We start from the raw sequence: 19,163 nt of genomic DNA, 5'->3' as shown, positions 1-19,163 counted from the left end.
GGAATTCCCCCATCTACACCAAAGATAAGGATTATTTTAGGAAAGGTGGCCAACATGGGACTCCTGTTCTAGTATTAAAACTTCTGCATTCCCTGTACATAACAGCAGCCTGGAGCCTGTTTCAGTACAAGGCCATCTACTTAATAGTCCTCCAAATCAAGTTGGATCAGTTACAACAACAAAAAAAAACAACAAACAAACAAACAAAACAAAACCACACACAAAAAAACAAAAAACAAAGAAACAAAAAAGAAACAAATACAAACCATCACCACTGACAACAAAAACTCCAATCCAAAGAATTGCACTGTATGGATATACATGTGCAAGATTTAACCGCAGGCCTTGTCAGGGTAAGCTGTGATTTAACTAAAAAGGCTTCAATTACACCACCAGCAGCAATTACAGAATGGCCCTAGAGTAATTACTTGGTGAGTTTTGGGATCTCTGCTCTAGGAAGGGCAATAAATTTGGAAAACAGGCAGTAGTTAACATACAACTGGCCATCAGAAGGACAGCAATAACAGCTAAAGCTTTTATTGGCATTTCTATAGCAACTAAACAAATTAGTCAAGCAGCTGTCTACATCCTCAGTATGTTAACACATATGCAAATAAAATTCAGATCAGTTATTCTGTTGCTGCTAGTTAACACCTGTAATCTTAATGCCAGAAGTTACAATTTCAAAAACAACTCTTTCTAGCATACTTTCTTCAAATTTCCATTTGCACTTACTACACTGTTTTATTAATCCTGCTAAAACACAAACATTAATTAGAAACCCACCAATACCACGTATTTTCTCTACACTGATCAAAAACAGGATCAAGACAGTAAAGAGGTGACACAATTGAGATTACGCTCTTCCCTAACTTTCTCTTCCTTGATGCTTTTGTATTTTTATGTACCTGGTTTACATCCTAAGAATTACAATAAACTGCAGAATATGCAAGGTCCTGTGATATTTACATCTTTCTCAAATATTCAAGAAAGCTACCAGGAAGGTTAAGCCTTTGAGGCAATGCAACTTCACAGGAAACAGTGCCTACAAGCAGCTAGTTGTCAACAACTTAAATCAAATGGACACTTTTCAGTCCATACACTAGAGCTCTTATTCAAAGAATGACGGCGTCAGGTCATACTTTCCCAAACTGCATCATGTACTTCCTATGACAACCATTGTGCTCACCCAAATGCTCACTCACTGGTATCAAGGACTACTTGGATTGTGAAAAACTCCTAACAAACTTCAAAAAGTGTGAACATTTACAAGCAGAAAATATTATATACAGTATTTCTGGCTTTTGTTTCACAGCAAGCAGTGTGGTTTAGGATTAGGATTAGTTTCTTTATCCAGTTCCTTTTTCCCCCATTAATTTACAGGACTCAGCACAACTGGCTGAATTTGCACAGAAGGTCATCAATTTTAAAGCTGAACAGGTCAAAAAGCAACAGCAAGCCCTTGCTGAGGAAAAATGGTCAGCAGTTACCATTGCTGTTTTGCCTGTAAAAGGTAATTTTCCACACTCCTGGCTCTGTAACATACAACACCTCAAAAAACTACATTAAGGAAACAAAGGTAAATTTAAATCTTAAAGAAACCTTACCATACTATCCCTTGTGCTCCTGATCCTATTGGTTTCAAATTCTGATACCGTTTTAATACGGTGAAAGTTGAGTCCCCAATTTCAACGCTATAGAAATTGTTGTCACGCTTGCTCCTGCTCATGACTGCAACTTGGTTAGTTCACTTCATCCAAATTTTTCTTCTGGCCTATAAAGACATAAAATTGGAAAAACTAAGATTTTACAATATATGTAACGTGACATAAGGCAAAACTCTTTTTAAGAAACACAAGACACTTACCAATAAGTCCCAAGTGCACATATAAGTTATTTTTTACTGGCAGCCCTCAGTCAGTCAAGATAAGAATATTTCAAAACTGAATTGTAAGATATTCCTGTGTGGTTACTATTTCTTCATATTGCCCTAAGCACTATTATCCAAGGAAGCACAACAAAAATGTAGGAATTAAAAGTAACACTATATCCAGAGTGAAATCACCTAAGGTATCTGCCAGGCTGGATGTAAGTTTTATTCTGAATTTGCTAACAGTAACTACAGTTCAACAGTTCTTCAGAAGACTTCAGGTGGTCAGCAACTTCCATTCCTCAGTTCTGTACAGCCTTATACAGCTGTAAAAACAAACATGGATGCATAAAACATAATGCTCCCTGAAAATGCAAGTAGCATTTATCTATGAAAGTATCATAGCTAATCTTAAAAAGTATGCACACTTATAAATTGTTTCACTGACACTTCCACCTCCACAAGTGAATAAGACTAAGAATGAAGTCTGACCAAAAGTCTTCATCTAACTTTAAAATAAGTATGTTTAAAATAGTAAAGAAATCATGTATAGCATTGTTCATACCCAAATACGCATCTATTTACCATTTGCTTCTGCTTAAAGAAAGGCATGTACCTTTAACATGTCTCAACAAGAATGTTCTTAATATACTTGCTGACCTCAAGATATCTGGAAGAGAGTATAATGCTGTAGTTCAACACTAAATTTTGTCTCTAATACAGAAAACATTAAATTTATTAATCAAGCTACAGGACAATGTATGGACAGTATATGTTAAAAATGTTTATCCAGTACAGCCTAAGTATACTGGAGAAACAGATGGGTTTCGGATAGAAAGGTACTATGGAAAGAGAAGAGCTAATTATTTGTTTGTACAGCTTTCAATTTAAAAGCCCTACTGAAGGTGCATTAAAAACCTTAAAAATGGCCAGATTTAAAAAGAAAAAAAAAAAAAAAAAAAAACCAACAAAATACAAAAACTTGCAGTGGAAAATTATATAAACAACAGAAATATATTTGGCAAACTTGTCTCTGCAGAGTGTATAAATTGATTTCTTTAGAAGGCAGAGAGAGATGACTGGATACTCATTCCAGACCTGTTTGATTCAATGCTTTTTACACACACACTGCCCCTGGTCAGTGCTCCAAAGGGGCCTCCAGAGTAAGAGAGCTGTACCTCTGAGGACAGGCTCTGCAGTGCAATGAAGGCAAGGTGTCAGGAGCAGAGCTGGCACCAGCGTGGCTCCATCGGGGCTCACAGCTGTGCAGTGACACAGACAGTGGCACAGACAGTCACCAGGCCTGTCCTCACCGTATCATTCTGGCTGTGCTTGGCAACCTCAAATCTTGCAAACAGAGCTTTTGAAATTGGAGATCACTTTGAAAACAGTGCATAATTATGCTCAAGGTTACTTCACCTAGGCAGTGACCTGAATGCATGCATTCCAGGCATACAGAGGAACAGAAATGGAAAGAGGTTTTGTGAAAAAAAAGCACCTCTCACTTTAAATAAGAGCACAAAATATTTTACAACCTCTTTTGCACTCTCCCATCACTAGATATATTGACAATGAACAGGAAAGCTTCAAAGCTTGCATTAAAAACTGACAAAAACCATACATTTGAGAGGTGTCTCTTCTGTTCAGACAAAGAAACAGAACCCCAGTGATAATTTTTCCACTAGGGATAAGGAAATAGAATAAGCCAGAATATTGCCAACTTAAAAGGCAGAGAAACATTTGCTCTGTACAGCTGAGTCTCTAAGACTGCTCCTAAGTGCTGGTTTATACCTTCATTAGATAACACAACATGAAAATCCAGGATTCATCCTTTGCTATAATGCATAGTATCCTACTCTAGGAGTACTCTTTTATGCAACAAATTATATATACTCAGCTTATTTCTACTTCAGTGAAGAAGTACAGCTGAGAAGATACTTTTCATACCCTAAAATACAACAAAACATAAGAAATGAGAATAATGAGAGATGGGAACAACCATAATTAAATACAAGTTTTGCATTAAATCAGACTCGGTTTTCATGATCATGACTTCTAAAGCAATCCTCTCCTAAACAAGCAAGCATCAAGTGGACTAAGTCTTGGAAGAAACTTTGGATGCTAAGCCAGCAAACAGTCTTTGGGACAAGACATGTCTGAGGTACAACAGAAACACCAACTAGCAGCAATCTGTCTACCTGTGCTACAGTGAAAGATTACTACAGGCGCTGCTCAGAAGTAGGACTGACAAAAAATGAAGACTATGAGAGATACAGAAATGGAAGAAGGCAATTTTAAAATAAAACAATTACCTATATTAACACATTAAATAGTAATATAATCAACATAATATAGCAACATAAGCTACCTATCAATGATGATTCAATAACTCCATTTAGAAGGCATCTACCACCATGAAAATTAATGTTCTGTAGGAATCTGTGTTTGACCTAGAAAACTCCAACAGTTCTTCAAGTACATGCTAGTTTGCTACTGAATGCAAAACAAATAGACAGTGTATACAGAGCTCTTGCATTAATGAATTTTATTTAATTTGTGAAAATACTGTTCACACAAAGCTGATTTGTATGCATTACATGTTTTTGAATGCTTGTCTGATTTTCAGCTGTCAGGTTTAAAAGTTTCTGGATACCTGCTAAATGGGTAGTGCAAACACAGCCTAGTTTTCACATATGCTTGCGTCAAAGGCTCAAATTTAGAAAACAAAAAATTGTTTCTAAAGGTAATTTCATAGCTCATTCAATTAGTCTCAGAAGTAATAATGGTTTTAATGTTTTGTTTGTCCATGCTGCCCTCGAAACTGAATGTAGTATTTTGCAATGCTTCCAGCTCTGTTAAATATTAATGCAGATAAAGCATTTGGAAAAAGGACTTAATATTAGCTGTGTGAAAACCACAGCAAGATATTACTAAGCCATTACAAATGCCAAAAATGTCTAAAAGCCTGAATGGTCACTGATGACTGTAGGATTTGCATGGCTTTCAAATTACACTTTCACAGATCAGATGGTTTTAAGCTGAACAACCTCCACACAGTTGCCTGAACTACTCCCAATGCTAACAGAACTCTGGTACAGAGAACTCTGCCCTGCTCACACCACGCACAGGACAAGTGGCACAGCACAAACTGAAAGTCTACAGCTCTGATCTCGGGTTACAACTATTAAACAAAACCACAAATATACTGGAGTGATTCTTGTAAAGCTCAGGTCAGAAGCACAGCGCAGGTACGTTTCTTAAAATAACTACATTTTAACCAAACTCTTTACACCAAGCAGTCAAACTTCACTTGTTACAGATTCAGTAAAGCAAAGGTGAGCATTAGATCTCAGTGTTCACCAGGAAAAGAAGACAAGAGGACATTTAGATTTCCATGTAATGACCTGCCTACTGCTTTCAAGTTCAAACAGAAAAGGGTAGGTGCCGCTCCAGTTTACTCAAAGACAAGAAATTTAAGACACATTTAATTTTTTTAAACTTTAAGACAGTTAAATTTTTTATATCCATTTATATATGGAGAATTCAAAGCCAATTACGTGAATTCCCAGAACCTGTTGAGTATTCAACAATAAACAGATGGCTTTCTCCACTAAAGATGGTAATTTCAAAAAAGATAACAGGTTTGGTATAGAAAAATAAATTTGGCTATAAAGCAAAATATTCCTGAGTACACAATAGCAAATGAAACTTAATAAAGTGTAATATGGGCTGTTTAAATAAAGGAATTACTTCACTGGTTTGGCAAACATTGTTGCCAGATTGATAAATCTCTTGCACAGAGTTAGAGCTCTGTGTTAATCCAACTCTGCCCTTGGTACAATTTAACAGGTAACAACTACATAGAGTCCTAAATTAATAAACAATGAACAAAATCCACTAATACAAATGCAACCTTTGCCATAATTTAATGTTGCAGTTTGCAGGTTCATATAGTTACTAACAACATGCTCCAGCTGGATCACATGATGACTTTTCCTAGTCATCTAGGAAACTAGATACAGTTTTCTTCATAGGTATCTGCCATCTCACCTTATTAAGATAGCTACTGTAATTTGAGGAGTCTGCTAGAAGGGGAGGACATACAGGGAAATAAACCACCCCCTTCTCCACTCCAGCAGTCTTCTCTTGGCCAGTAGTCACCTTATTACAGTTTCTATAAAATAGATGATCATCTATTTGAAAGTAATTGCAATGGACTGAACTTAATGATGCAATCCAAAAGTCACCTGGAGGCCCTTTTATAACAAGGAGGTGCCTACTACTCAAAAAGCACAGGTTCACAGTGTCTGACAATCTGATTTTAGTCTTCATAACTGATGTCTTTCCCCAGATTCCAGTTCTGTTTGGAACAGACAAGTAATCCTATTACCTTACATAAAGGGAGCTTTCTTGCAATGCTCAGTTCCATATATAAGTATATAAAAGAGCCTCAAGAGCCACAAGGTCCCAAGAATTTTGACCCTGATTAGTACTGACTGAAGAGTTTTTCCAGATTCTGAATCAAAACAGAAATAAATATTTAAAATTTACCAAGGAGAACATGACAAAAATAACAACAAAGCAGAACCTGAATTAGTAAAGGAACATTTGGGTGGCTTTTAACCCCATCTGTAAAGCATACAATGAAGATGATGGAGATTAGAATCCAAGTGCCCTGAGGATGAACTGAGGATGTTCTAGGGAAACACCAGAGGTACTGATAAATGCTACTCAATTTATCAAAAATTCTTCAACAGACTCCGTGCTCAGCCCTCTATTTTTGTCTCTTACAAAAATAGCTGAACTTTTACCTTTTATACTGTTGTAGAAGAATTTGAGGGACAGGAAAGGAGAAACTTCTTCATAGAAAAAACAACTAGCAATTTTTTGTTTTATATCTAAATTACATTTAGTGAGCTTCCTGCATTTTAAATCTTCCCCGCTCTACTATTTATGTCTGTTATAAACTACAATGAAACAGGGCAAAATGAGTCCATTAAATTTCATATCTACTGAAATCCAGCTTCCAGCTCAGAGACAGGCTAGGAGTTATTAAAAGAAAACATACATACATGCAAAAAAGGACCTATCTTTTTTTATCCATGCAAAAAATGCATGTTTTGATTTTCATCTTAATTGAAAGCAGCTGACTTGCTGCTTTTTTCAGTCACTTCAGCCAGCCCATGAAAGGGCTGTGCCAGCAGCTATGGCACTGGGTGGAGCACAGGTAAACAGCCTGATCCCCAGCCACCACTAACACTGGGAGCTTCCTTGTTTGCTTTGAAGGGAGGAACAGGAGAAGGGAATTATTACTGACACTCAGGAAAGAGGAACATACTTATTTCCCAAGCACAACTTCCAGCAGCAGCTGCTGGCAAATGCAGCCCCTTGAATCTTCTCTTTCCAGGCTGTTACTCGCCCTCTCGTGAAAAAGCCAATTTCACTGACACTGAGGACAGACATGCTCTGCGGTGTCACTGAAGCAGGGATGCCCCAGGGATTATATTTGCAGAGTCAGTCAAAGATAGGAACTTGAAGCTGGCATGTTCTCCAGTGCTTCCCCTGTCAGACTTCTCTGATCAATACTATAGCATCTAATCAAAAGTAAATGTTTCCACTAAAGATTGTGCTATTTTGGGAACCTCACTCCAAATGGTTTCAAAACTCACAATAAAAGGTTAATAACAAAATCAGGAATGAGCTCAAACAGCTAATTTTCAATATAATGTTTTTTGCACTAGTTCTGGAACTCCCTGCATCAAATTACATTCAAACACTCTTCAGCCTGAAATAGCAATCACTCACAGGTGCAGTCACCAGTGCCAAAATATTAACAGCTGAACCTGAACTTAGGGAAACCTGAAGTTGGAGACAGGGATTTTTGTATAAGGCAACTGGAACTTGAGCTTTTTCGCTTCCATGTCTCAAGAACCTTGGAACAGTCTGATATACTGTCAGAAGTCACTAATGGCACAGGGGCTGTTTAGCTGTAAGGAAAGACAAAGACCTCCAAATGGCAGCAGTAAAATTAAGACTGTAACTAGCAAAATCCTGATACTGTCTATAAACAGGTAGTGTAAGATCACATGCAAACACGCAGAAAGCCACAAGAAACAACCCCTGTTGTTAAACACTGCTCCAGGTGAGCAATTTCCTGGCACTGCTGGGGCAGCTGGAACAGACAGGAGCATCCAAGCTCCACCAGTAATTTCACACACTGCTCCCCATGGAGCACAGGCAGAGTCAGCACCTCCACATCACATTTCCTTCAGAAGCTCAAAGCAAGCATTTATGCAAACCAAGTACAACACACCAGTATTTTCTCATCCTGCCTGCTGAACAAGGGTCAGCTGAACTGCTGAACCTGCATTCACAGCTTCTGAGTACACTCTACATAAAAATCAATACTACTGCACATTTCTAAAGCAAATTGTGAAACATCTCTTGCAAAACCCCCAAAATAAGAAAATTTCTGGTACCACTAAAACATTAGCTTTTTTTAATATGAAATTCAATTCATCTGAGAACTGAATTCTTTACAGTCAGATAAAATACTTCACACACCTTGCACAAGCAGGATACTGATGAACCAAGTAACAAATGCACCACATAACTTACTTTAAAACGATGTAAGTTTTGCAGCGATTCTCTTTTCAAAACAGACATTTTTTGTTTTTTAGTAGTAAACTTCCTATTGAGAGGATTTCACTTAATCCAACTTAATTAAAAAAAATGCATTCAATAGTAATTTATGAAGAGTTAAGGCACTGTTTGTTAATGGCACAGGACAATTAAAGAGACTGACATAAAGCACAGGAAAAAAGCCACATGGGCTGTATGTTTCTGTTTATCTTACACATATTACCTAAACCAGTCAGGTAACTGATTCGCTTCTGGCACTTCAAGCTACTCAGTTTTATCTCTCTTTTACAATTGTGATTAAAGCAGCTGGTCATAGAAGAAATTATCCAGACTTTTTGTTTTGGGCCTGCCTGCCAATTAGGTAAAACACACACTACAACCACCAGCAGCTCTAACTTCATCACATGGGAAGTTAAACAAAACTAAGATTCAGAAAACAGAAAATTGAAAAGATAACTCATAATATAGAGACTTAACAGTAGCCTGAGGGAAAGGAAAGAAAGGTGAATAAGTGAACGTATGCTATCAGCTCCATGAAAAGGTGAAAATTTGTGCTTGCTTATCTACCATTCCTTCAGCCATTTCCCTCTCCCCTCTAAGCAAGGAAAGTCTGCCTGTTTGTGACAGGGAAATGAAACCTCACATTTCTTCATCATCTGTCATTATCAAACACCAAGTGCTATTCAGATTTCCAGGTTTATGAAATATAATATCTTTAAAGGTACATAATCTAAACATGAAGGTATCTCTAGAGAAAGATATCAACATAAATACTTAAACCTCCTGAAAGCCGCACTAAGAGGTACAAAGCTTAAAATTTACGCAAACTTTATCTGAGGCTTTCAAGTTGGTTTTGGTGATAGACACAGTCCTGGTAATCCAAATCAGCAGCAAGTAAGACAGCAACACATACAACTTCCCAGCACTTCCCACAGTCAACTCCTACAACACAGCTGCTCTGGAATACCAGTGCACCCTCTCTGGAAAAACCTCACCTCACCTGTGGCTAACAGCACTTAACAAATTCTTACCAAGTTACAGATCACTTCTAATCTAGTTTACTACAGTGCCACTCTGCTGGAATATGGTATTCTGTATTACATGTTTTTCCAGGAGGCTGTATTTGTATTTGATAAAGCTACGTGTGACACAAAGCTTAACATAAGAGGCTGTACAGTAAAATTATGTATTTCTAATGGAATACACTGCAGAGTTCTTATATTCTTAAATATCCTTGTTTTATTAAGTCATTAGACATCAGCAGAGACTGTTTTAGAAAAGTATCTTCAATTCCCTTTAAAAAAGGTTTTAGATTCAAATGCCAGGAGGCTGTAAATGAGACAGACAGGCTGCAGCATGCAATACTAACCAGCATGTAAACTGGCATTTCTAATGATGAACATTCTCATCCTACCTTTCCTCTTGACTTTTTTTTTATTGACTCCTGAACTGTGACTTTAATTAATCATGAATAAATTTATTAGGTAGCATTTTTCTAGAACAAGCATTATCAGAATGAGTAGTGCTATATCTAGAGAAAACATATCACTCTGCAAACTCTGCTGTGCTACATTAGATAGGAGAGCATCTCTACAGCTTCTTCAGTGTAATGTCATATGAAGCTCCACTACAGATTGGTTCCATGATGAATCCTATTATCACAATATATAATAAGATGTTGTGTCTTCCAGGTCAGTTTTGTCACAGAAATCATAAACCATAACAGCCTCAACAAAAGAAAATTTGTGTACCTCTACATTTTGGTAAAGAAGCTGTTACGACAACAGATTAAAAGGCTATTCTTAGCAAAACTCTCTTTTTCAGAAATAATAGGATAAGACAAGGATCTTTCAATTCCTTAATCCTTTTTCAAATGAAAGATAATAGAAAAGAATGGTAAATGGGGAGAAAATCACAGTATTCATGTTTTTCAAAGCTTATAATATTCAGGTTTATTGCAGGGCACTATTTGTCAATTTAATTTGTTTTGGTTTTTTGTAAATACTGCTCTTAAAATCTGGAATCAGTGAAAATTCAGTAAAGCAACAGTTCAACAAACTGTTCTATTTTAATCATCCGATTTAACTATAGAAAGTGCAATATAAGTGCCTGCTGCTGGACCCAGAAAACACATTTAATCATAACCATGCCTAAGCCATGACTGAAACTACTGCATTCAAGGGAATGCCATTCCATACTGCCTTATGTAGCTCCCTTTTAGCAGAATCATGTTTCACGGCCCATTCAGCTTAGTCAGGTACTTGAAAAAACTTAACCATGTATAACTTAAAATTGAAAAGGAAAGAATAAATTACTAATCTGGGCACAACACTGTTTCAGATGACTACTTAAGGGACCACTAATTCCCACCATTCCACAAAGGCCTGCCTTCATATGGTAGCTCTGTACATCCAATGACCACTGGCAAAACAAAAAAGAGGCAAACCATCAGCAAAATGAACCAGTGAATGTAACTCAGAATGATTCAATGAGATCTGCACAAGTTTAGAAACAAAATCCTACCCTGAGAGTAATCCTGGAGTGGGAGGAAATGCTTGCTCTTTAACCTCTTTTTGCAGGGGAAAAAAGCATATAAATCTGAATGTTTCAGCAAAAAACCAAATTAAATGGTTCTTGAATTGTTTTAAAAGATGACAGTAAACAAAAGATACCAAGTGACCTAAAATAGTAATTAAATATCAGTGATCAAAAGGACAATAGCTATAGAACATTAGAGGAAGGAAGGATTTGGGTAACAGCTGGGAAAAAAGTTTTCAGAATGTCTTAAAACTACATTAATTTTAACCTTTAATCCCAGCTACGAAAACATAGAATCCAATTATGAATGTGCTACTTTTGTTAATTCATGCATTTATCTGTGAAATACAAGCAGATTAATGTGCTATGAAATCCCATGTAAAGTATTTGACATGAAATACCTCTATAATAAGAGCTTTAGAATGGAACAAAAAACTCCAGCACATGACAGCTTCAACACTAAGAATTCCTTCATAGACACCTCTTGTAACACAATACAATACTTTGCACAAAAATTTCTTGTGAGTGGGGTGGGAAGGAAGGCAGGACATTTCAAAATAAAGCAACTGCTTTCTGGGAAATTTGTAGGAAACTATACCAATACTTACTAATAGCAATAGTCTGTTCTGTTGTCCCATTTCTCTTACACTTCAATAGTGCCTGATGCTCTGCCCCAGTGCATGGGGTTTGCATAGCCAGGTCTTGGTAGCAGGGGACTACAGGGGTGGCTCTGTGAGAAGCTGCCAGAAGCTTCCTCCACGTCCAGCAGAGCCAATGTCAGCTGGCACCACGACAGACATGCCACCGGGCTCCAGTCAGGAGTGATGGGAACACCTCTGTGCTAACAGCTTGTACAGGGCCTGCCTGAGCTGGAGCTCCTTTTCCCACAGCAGCTCTCACAGTGCTGTGTTCTGCACTGGCACCTACAAAGGGGTTGATAACACACCAGAGTTCTGGCTATTACTGAGCAGATCTGGCAGCATCAGCTCTCCAACATTCCCCTCATTAAGGGGCTGGGTGTGGGCAAGATCCTGGGAGGGCACACAACTAGGCCAGCTGACCCAAATTAAAAAGAAATATTCCTTACCATATGGCAGAAGTTCCCAAAAATAGTAAGAGTTTGAGACTCTTCTTTCTTTAAATAAGAATATTAGCCTTCAGAAGCACTGCCGAACACTAGCACTGGTGGATATGCCTACGAAGAGCTGTGATGAGAAATTTTCTGAAGAAACCTAAGAATCACAAATAAACTAAAATAGGGGGAGAATAAAATAGCTCTCATCACATCAAGGTGTTGTGATTTTCCCACAATGCCATACTAGTATTAACAAAACCTTTTTATGTCCAATATAATCTTATTATAAACTGAACTTTTTTCTTCCACCATCTTGACACTTAAGTGGCACAAGAACCTTGTAATGTTAAAAAAAAAAAAATCAGCAAAAGAAACTCTGTCTATTGTTCAACAAGGATGAGTTTTGTACTGCTGCAACTGTGCAAACAAAAGTCACCCACTGCTGGAAGGCTTCACTGCTCATTAAATGAGCTACTGCCGTGCACAAGGACCATCCTCTCTCTGTGTGTCTCCCAAGTATTCACTTCTTGGCATGAAATGAAACAAGGGAACCTAGCCCACACCTTTCTAATACACCTTTTTAGGTTATCATGTTATTACTCTTCCTTCTGTGAAGATGACCAGACTGTTTGTCACCATCCAAAACACAATGAACAATCCAGAATTTACCAAGATTTATGCTGGTTGGCATGTCAGCCATGGCATACACTTTTACGGTTTCCATAGTAAAACTTAACATTAGGATTACCTCTTCAAAACTATGTATTTTTACATGGTACAGCAAGTAAGCATTGTGACTCGTACTTACTCCAACATCATCTTAGGTGTTAAAGCTCCTAAAGAATACATCTAGGATTCTCATACATGTGCCATCCCTAACACCAGATTTTTTACACAATTCTCTCAAGAGTCACACATGAGCAGCTGCATTCACATATTAAAATACTACAGGCTCATACCAGGACAGCTGCTTTGTTAAGATATAAAACACTCTGGGTTGTAACTGTGTGTACTGCTCACCTCACTTTCACGAAGACCTCTGGTTGGTTTTGCTAAATAGATAAATATGTAAGAACTTAGAGAAACAACTGAGATGAGGGACATATTCTCAAGGCAGCACAAGCATTAAAGAGAGATCTATGGATCTACCATGACCCTTTTCCTTTCTTCTAGCTAGCATTAGTCCTGCCAGCCCCTCTATAGTCATGGACTGCTATTGTGACCAGCTGGAACTCAGAGCTGGTTTGTTCCATGATGCTGCTTGCTGGGATAACCACACTCCAGCTAAGCACAAAAGGAACCATCGCCCACCCAGCAGATCAAAGCCCTGCAGCAGCAGCTGCCAACTTGTTCCTCCAACACAGAAAGCAAAACCTGGACTAACTTGAGCTGGCTACCAGGCTGTTGACTGGCTGCTGTTTCTTTGGTTGGAGATGGGTTTTTAAGTTCATCATAGTGATCACAGGCTTGACAGGTACCATAAGCCCTTTTTTTGGCCTTTATGCTAGCCTGAAAGCACTGTTGGCCTAGTCAGCTAGAAAGTTCAGTGAAGGGCAGAAAAATCCATATTGCCACCATCAGAGTTGAACTAAAATCCTTATCATATCTCATTACTTTCCCTTTCACAACTTCTAATAGTTCTGAGCAACCTGGTTTACCTAAATCACTGTGCCTTTGTTTTGCCAACTTCCTCAAGCTACTTTGTAAACAGAAGTTTTAAAATCCATAAACAGAAGAATTAGAATATGGCTTGGAAGCAACCTCTGTAGATCATCTACAAAACAAGTAGAACTTCAAATTTGTATTCCCCTCAGACTGCTCTGGACCTTGTTGAGTCTAAAGTCTGTATGGATGAAGACTTCACTGCCCTTCTGGGCTCTTGATCCATAGGAGGGGCTGACTGCTACACTTAAGACATTCACTCCTTCAAAACCTACTCAAACTTCCATTTTTATGTCTTGCAGCTATTGATACATTCAGAGCGGCAAGTGGCTCCATCACCTCTATAATCTCCTGCTTAAAGCTGGTAAAATGCAGCAGTCATGATATCCCTGAGGTTGCAAACCCAGTCTTCTGTGCATCCTCAGGTACACGAGCCCCCACCCACCTTGGAACGCAGGGCTGGACTCCCCCGTGGGTCTGTCCCACAGTGGGGGATGTGTGCTCCCAGCAGCCCTGCAGGGAGTGTCACAGCTGGAACAGTTCCTCCCGTACCTGCTGCTCAGGCACCAATTACCCTTCAGGGCTACAGGGAGCCCCAGCTCCTCTTCTGCCAGCAACCAACAGCTGAGGAATCCGTTTAATTTTATAAACATGGACAGTTCCATGCCTTTTGAGATTCCAGTGAGAAACAGGGTACCCCCTGCTCATCATTCTTATTTCACAAAGATCGAAACACCAGACTTGAGACATCTCAACTTTTGTTCAGCAGATAAGGAGAAAGGTAAACGTCTGAATGGATACAGACTACAATGATGGGACACTTTAGCCATAGTTCAAAGAATAAATACTGGGTTCCTGAATGCTTTATATTTATCTATATAATATATATATTAAAAACTCAAATTCTTAATATAGCATTAGTAAAGTAATGGACGGTTGTCAGTTTGTGTGCTTGTCTTTTCTTTAATACTCAAAAATCAACAATTACAGCAAACAGGCTGTCCAGTAGCACTGCAGAATCAATGTGTGCCCTTTTGGTTTAAGTGTACACACAAATGAGCTTGTATACAGTAATTGCTTTGTTACCAACACAACTGACCATTGAGCTGAAGTATATTTTTCTGTCAGTCCTCATTTTACCATTAGTCTGCAATATTCAGCTAAGAATGATTAATAAGCATCCCATCTGTTCACATATCAAGTAGCATTTATCCAACAACAAAAATGACAATATGGGCAACAATTTTAGCATCAAGCTTGAACAGAATCAATTTGGAACAGAAAAAGAATCAAGAATTAGTCCTTAACAACTTCAAAGAAAAAATAATTTAAAGTTAAGGAGAAATGTGTGGCTATTAATTATAAGCTCGGTACACCAAGATCGTTATCTCTTCACATACAAGAACACCTTTAAAAGTATTTCAGACTCCATGGCAAAACTGTGGTGAATTTCACAGCAGGCAAGCAATATAAGTAGGCTTAACTGGATTTTTAAAGAGCTTTCAAATACCAAGAGGTCTTTCCAAAACAAATGGAAGCTTGTTTCTGCAGGTTTTGAATGAAGGACTAAGGGGTTTCTTAAAGGAACAATTTACAGCAGTAAACAGCCTTTATTAAACAAAATACAGGCTCAAATAAAGATTGGTCTAATTTCAAAAGTGGAACACTATATCTATTAAAAATAACAAATACAGTAAAACTCTCTACATACAGGGCACTTTCATTGTCAAGGAGAGGGATTGGGAGCATGGAAAATGAAGGTTAAGAAATAGCACACCATACTTTTTAGGGGATATTAAGACGGACATATGTGTTTGTCCAGAATGCTGGATCAATCTTCAGAAATGAGGAGCATTTATGTGTAGTTTCCATGCATCTTTTAAACAGTGAGCATCCAAATAATTTAGGCAGCTGAGGAAGGATGAAAAAGAAAGCAAAACACATATATAATAAATAGTCATTTCAGGTAAATAACAGGCAGAAAATAAATTGCTAACACCATACAACATTTATTCCTTAATATTTGCATATGAATTCTACCTAAGGCATTTGCAAACAAGGTTATACCTGCACACCTAATAGCCCACCAAATACCTTGGTCCTTAAAGAGCAGGGTTAAAAGTAAAAATACAAAATCCACACATAACAGGCAACTTTTTTTTTCCTAGAATGCACAGTCCAAAAACTGCAGGACCTGAAACCCTCTTAGATCACCTTACTAATATTTCTGATTTAGAGGACTCCATGAAGTATATGGTAGCCCACAAGATTACACTGAAAGCTTATGCAAGCCAGTGGTCCAAAAACCTTGGGAACTTTTGCAGTGGAAGACATTAAAATGCTTTGCTTCAGAGTACAACTTTGTACATCCCCTGCAATTAGTTTTTGTTCAGCATATACTTCTCTCTTCTCCTATCCCACTTTTCCCCAGCTAGCCTTGAAGACCATCAAGATCTGCAGATGGTCTGCAATGTGTCTGGTCCCTGGCCTGGCATCCCATGTTATGCATCCTTACTGTCACACTAGCCTGTATTACACATCTTTGAATCAAGTGGTGCAAAAAGGGAAGACAGCTGTGCCAAGAGACCAAGATCAAAGCAGGGGACTATCTGAAATTCAACATTTTTATTAGCTACTATTAGAAGAATGAAGAGCTTCCCTTCATTATATACAAGGAACACTCAAGTAAGTCAGTGAAATCACTTTGACAGCATCCTTAAATAAGTTTGGCCCAGATTCATTTCATGTTACAGTTTAAACCATTTCCAAGTTATCTAACACACGGATGTACCCGCAGACATGTAATGAAGCACCTCAGTTACTGTTCTGCACTGGAAGTGCATTTGTTGGCACGTCCAGAACTGAGACCAGGTCTCACCTGATCTGCAACACCATCACTGCTTAAGTCTCCACACCTGTAAGTAAAACCCAGCTGCAATGAGTAGGCTTGCTCAATTCCACATGCACATGCCCTAGGGCAGGTAATACTTTCCAGCCCCGAACAAGCATAACACCCTTTGTGTTTGTATTATCAGATAGGCCAAAGCGGGTAGGATTTGTCGATTGCCTGAAAGGCTTCAGTAAGCCTGTTCTGTACAACAGCGAGATTCAACACAACACCGTATGTGCAAAACCATTACTGCAGCCTAGGGAGTGGAACAAATAATAAAGTGGAATTTGTTTTTGTAGGTTATTATTAAGGCAGCTTAGGTCAAACTTCACTGATAGAACTGCTCCAGGCAGAAAGGCATAAAGAAACAGGAAGGAAAGCTGGATGTAACGACACAGAAATCAAAAGCAAAAGAAATTCTGCAAAGAGATAGGTCCCCCTCTTTGAAAGAAATTTAAGAATTAAAAGGCAAAAAAAACAAAAGACATTGCCGGTCACCCCCAGCCCGTGCATCTAGAGCAGCTATATTATTTCAGAGAAGTATTTTTTGCTTCAAGAGGCGCTTTTAAGAACAAGGTCATGGTAGGGCTGCACTCCCACCACCCCGCCCTGTAAGGCTCTTTCCCCGAATTCGGAGCGGCCTGCCCGGTGCCCCCGCTCCCGGGAGGAGGAGGAGCCCCGCGCCGAGCCTCCTGCCCCTCCTGCCACACCAACAAAGAGCCCCCGCCATTATCCACCGCACCTCTCCCGAGGCCCCGGAAGGTGGCCGGGCCGGAGCCCCCGCACCGCCGCCCTCCCCGGGCAAGGGCGCAGCCGGCCCCGGCCCCGGCTCCCTTCCCGCCCTCCGGAACGTAAACAAAACCGCCCGGCCCGGGCCCCGCCGCTGCCCGCCCGCCCCGGCACCGCGCGGCCGCCCCGCTCCCCACGGCCACCCGGGGACTGCGGCCCCGGCCCCGCTCACCGACCACCGCCTCCGGCCTCGGCCGCTGAGTAATGAGCGGGCCCGGGCCGCGCACAGCTCCGCGCTCCGCCCGCCGCGGCTGCGGCTGCGCCGCCCCTGCGCTCGCCCCGCCCCGCCCGGCCCGGCGCTGCCCGCGGCCCGGCCCCGCCTGGCTCCCACCCGGCTCCCACCTCGTCCCTGCGGGGCTTTGGCGCCGCGGCTGCCCCGGGGCCGCGCATCCCTGCAGGGAACAGCATCGCTCTGCCTCCCCCGCGCCTTTCCCTGGAGCAGTTCCTTTCCTGGATTACGCCCGGCAGGCAGACCTCTCTTCCTGCTGGGGCTTTCATGACATATTTGCCGGTTTCCAGGCCCTTGCCCTGGCGCTCTGTGCCGGTGCGCTGGCACCCTCCCTGGCGCCCTGGCATGGGGCTGCTCGCTGACATCTTTCACGGCCTTGGCAGCTCCAGGCTTCCCGCTGCGTGCCTGGCATGGCAGTGCTTTACCTCGCTATTGGGCTTCTGGAGTGGTGCAACATCTTCTTGTTTTCTGTCTGTTTTGGTGCATTTTCCCCTCTAAATCTTTAGGGGAATTTTATTGACTTTTTCATAACATTGCCTTTGGTTGCTGGCACCTGACATGAGTACTCTCTCCTTAGACTTTAAATATTTTCCTTGGTATGTCATTGTCTGGGGTTGTTTGGGTTTTTTGTTTATTTTTGTTTTTTCTTTTCTTCAGTAAAGTCCCTGCTTAGAGACAAAAGGAGGCCAATCAGCAAGCTGCAGGAAACCTTTGTATATTTTTATTGCAAAAAAAGGCCCTATACGCAGTATTTAAAAATGCATAATATCTGCCAGTTAGGCACAGGGTACTGTGAAAAGGGACATTTCACATTTAATTCACTGTCAATCATGTGGCCTGTGTCACATTCTTGAAGATGCCAATGTATCAAGATTTTTGTTGATAACAGCTTTTATGCCTCTTTAATAAGCATAGACTTTTACATGCTAAGTCTAAAGGCAGTGCTTTAGAATATTCCTGTTTTGCCCACTATTTTGGTGTTAAAAGTTTCACCTCCATAATTTTGTCTATACACTACTCATGCCCATTTTGGTGAGACCACTGTGTGCTGCCCTTAAAATTCTCACTTAATTTAAGCAATTTCTTGCCCTGTTTTAAAGTGGTTCTTTTGCAGATTTCTTCAGACAGATATATGATGCCTCCTTTATGCCTACACATAAAAACCCCAACAAAACAAAAACTACTGAAAAACTACTGCTCGGACTCTGCCACCTTAGGTGCCTCTGGGCTCTGTTTTTAAGACACACCTCCCACATTACCTCTGATCATTTCCTTGGGACATCCCCCAAACAGAATTAACCAGCTTTTAGCTCCAAGGCTTTTTCTTATTGCAGTGTGTTAGATCAGACCCAGACATTTCACTGCCTTCCATGTTTACATATGCCAAGAGCAAAGCTCAGAAGGCTCAAGGGGCAATATGAATGCCCAAAGTACACAGCAGGCAAAACTTAATTTGCATAGGTCATCT

The 19,163-nt window shown here is 39.9% G+C and overlaps 1 protein-coding gene across 8 annotated transcripts in view; it reads right to left on the bottom strand.

Moving 5' to 3' along the window:
- Window positions 1-19,163, bottom strand: part of MAPK8 (mitogen-activated protein kinase 8) — a 71,475-nt gene that overhangs the window by 22,083 nt on the left and 30,229 nt on the right. For 4 of the 8 annotated variants that reach the window (XM_021539193.4, XM_085583630.1, XM_021539112.4 and 1 more), the window contains exons 1-2: window positions 17,639-17,755; window positions 1,608-1,774 (exon numbers count right to left, since the gene is read on the bottom strand). In XM_021539193.4, coding sequence (XP_021394868.1) covers window positions 1,608-1,729 — 122 coding nt within the window. In that variant the 5' untranslated portion in view covers window positions 1,730-1,774; window positions 17,639-17,755. Of the gene's footprint in view, window positions 1-1,607; window positions 1,775-15,569; window positions 15,699-17,638; window positions 17,756-17,808; window positions 17,833-19,163 lie in introns of those variants that run through there. The other 4 variants (XM_085583631.1, XM_085583627.1, XM_085583629.1 and 1 more) reach the window with 3 other exon arrangements.

Source organism: Lonchura striata, chromosome 6, assembly GCF_050655825.1.
Source record: "Lonchura striata isolate lonStrDom1 chromosome 6, ASM5065582v1, whole genome shotgun sequence".
Lineage (NCBI taxonomy): Eukaryota > Metazoa > Chordata > Aves > Passeriformes > Estrildidae > Lonchura > Lonchura striata.
This window is presented reverse-complemented; position numbering and strand designations above follow the sequence as displayed.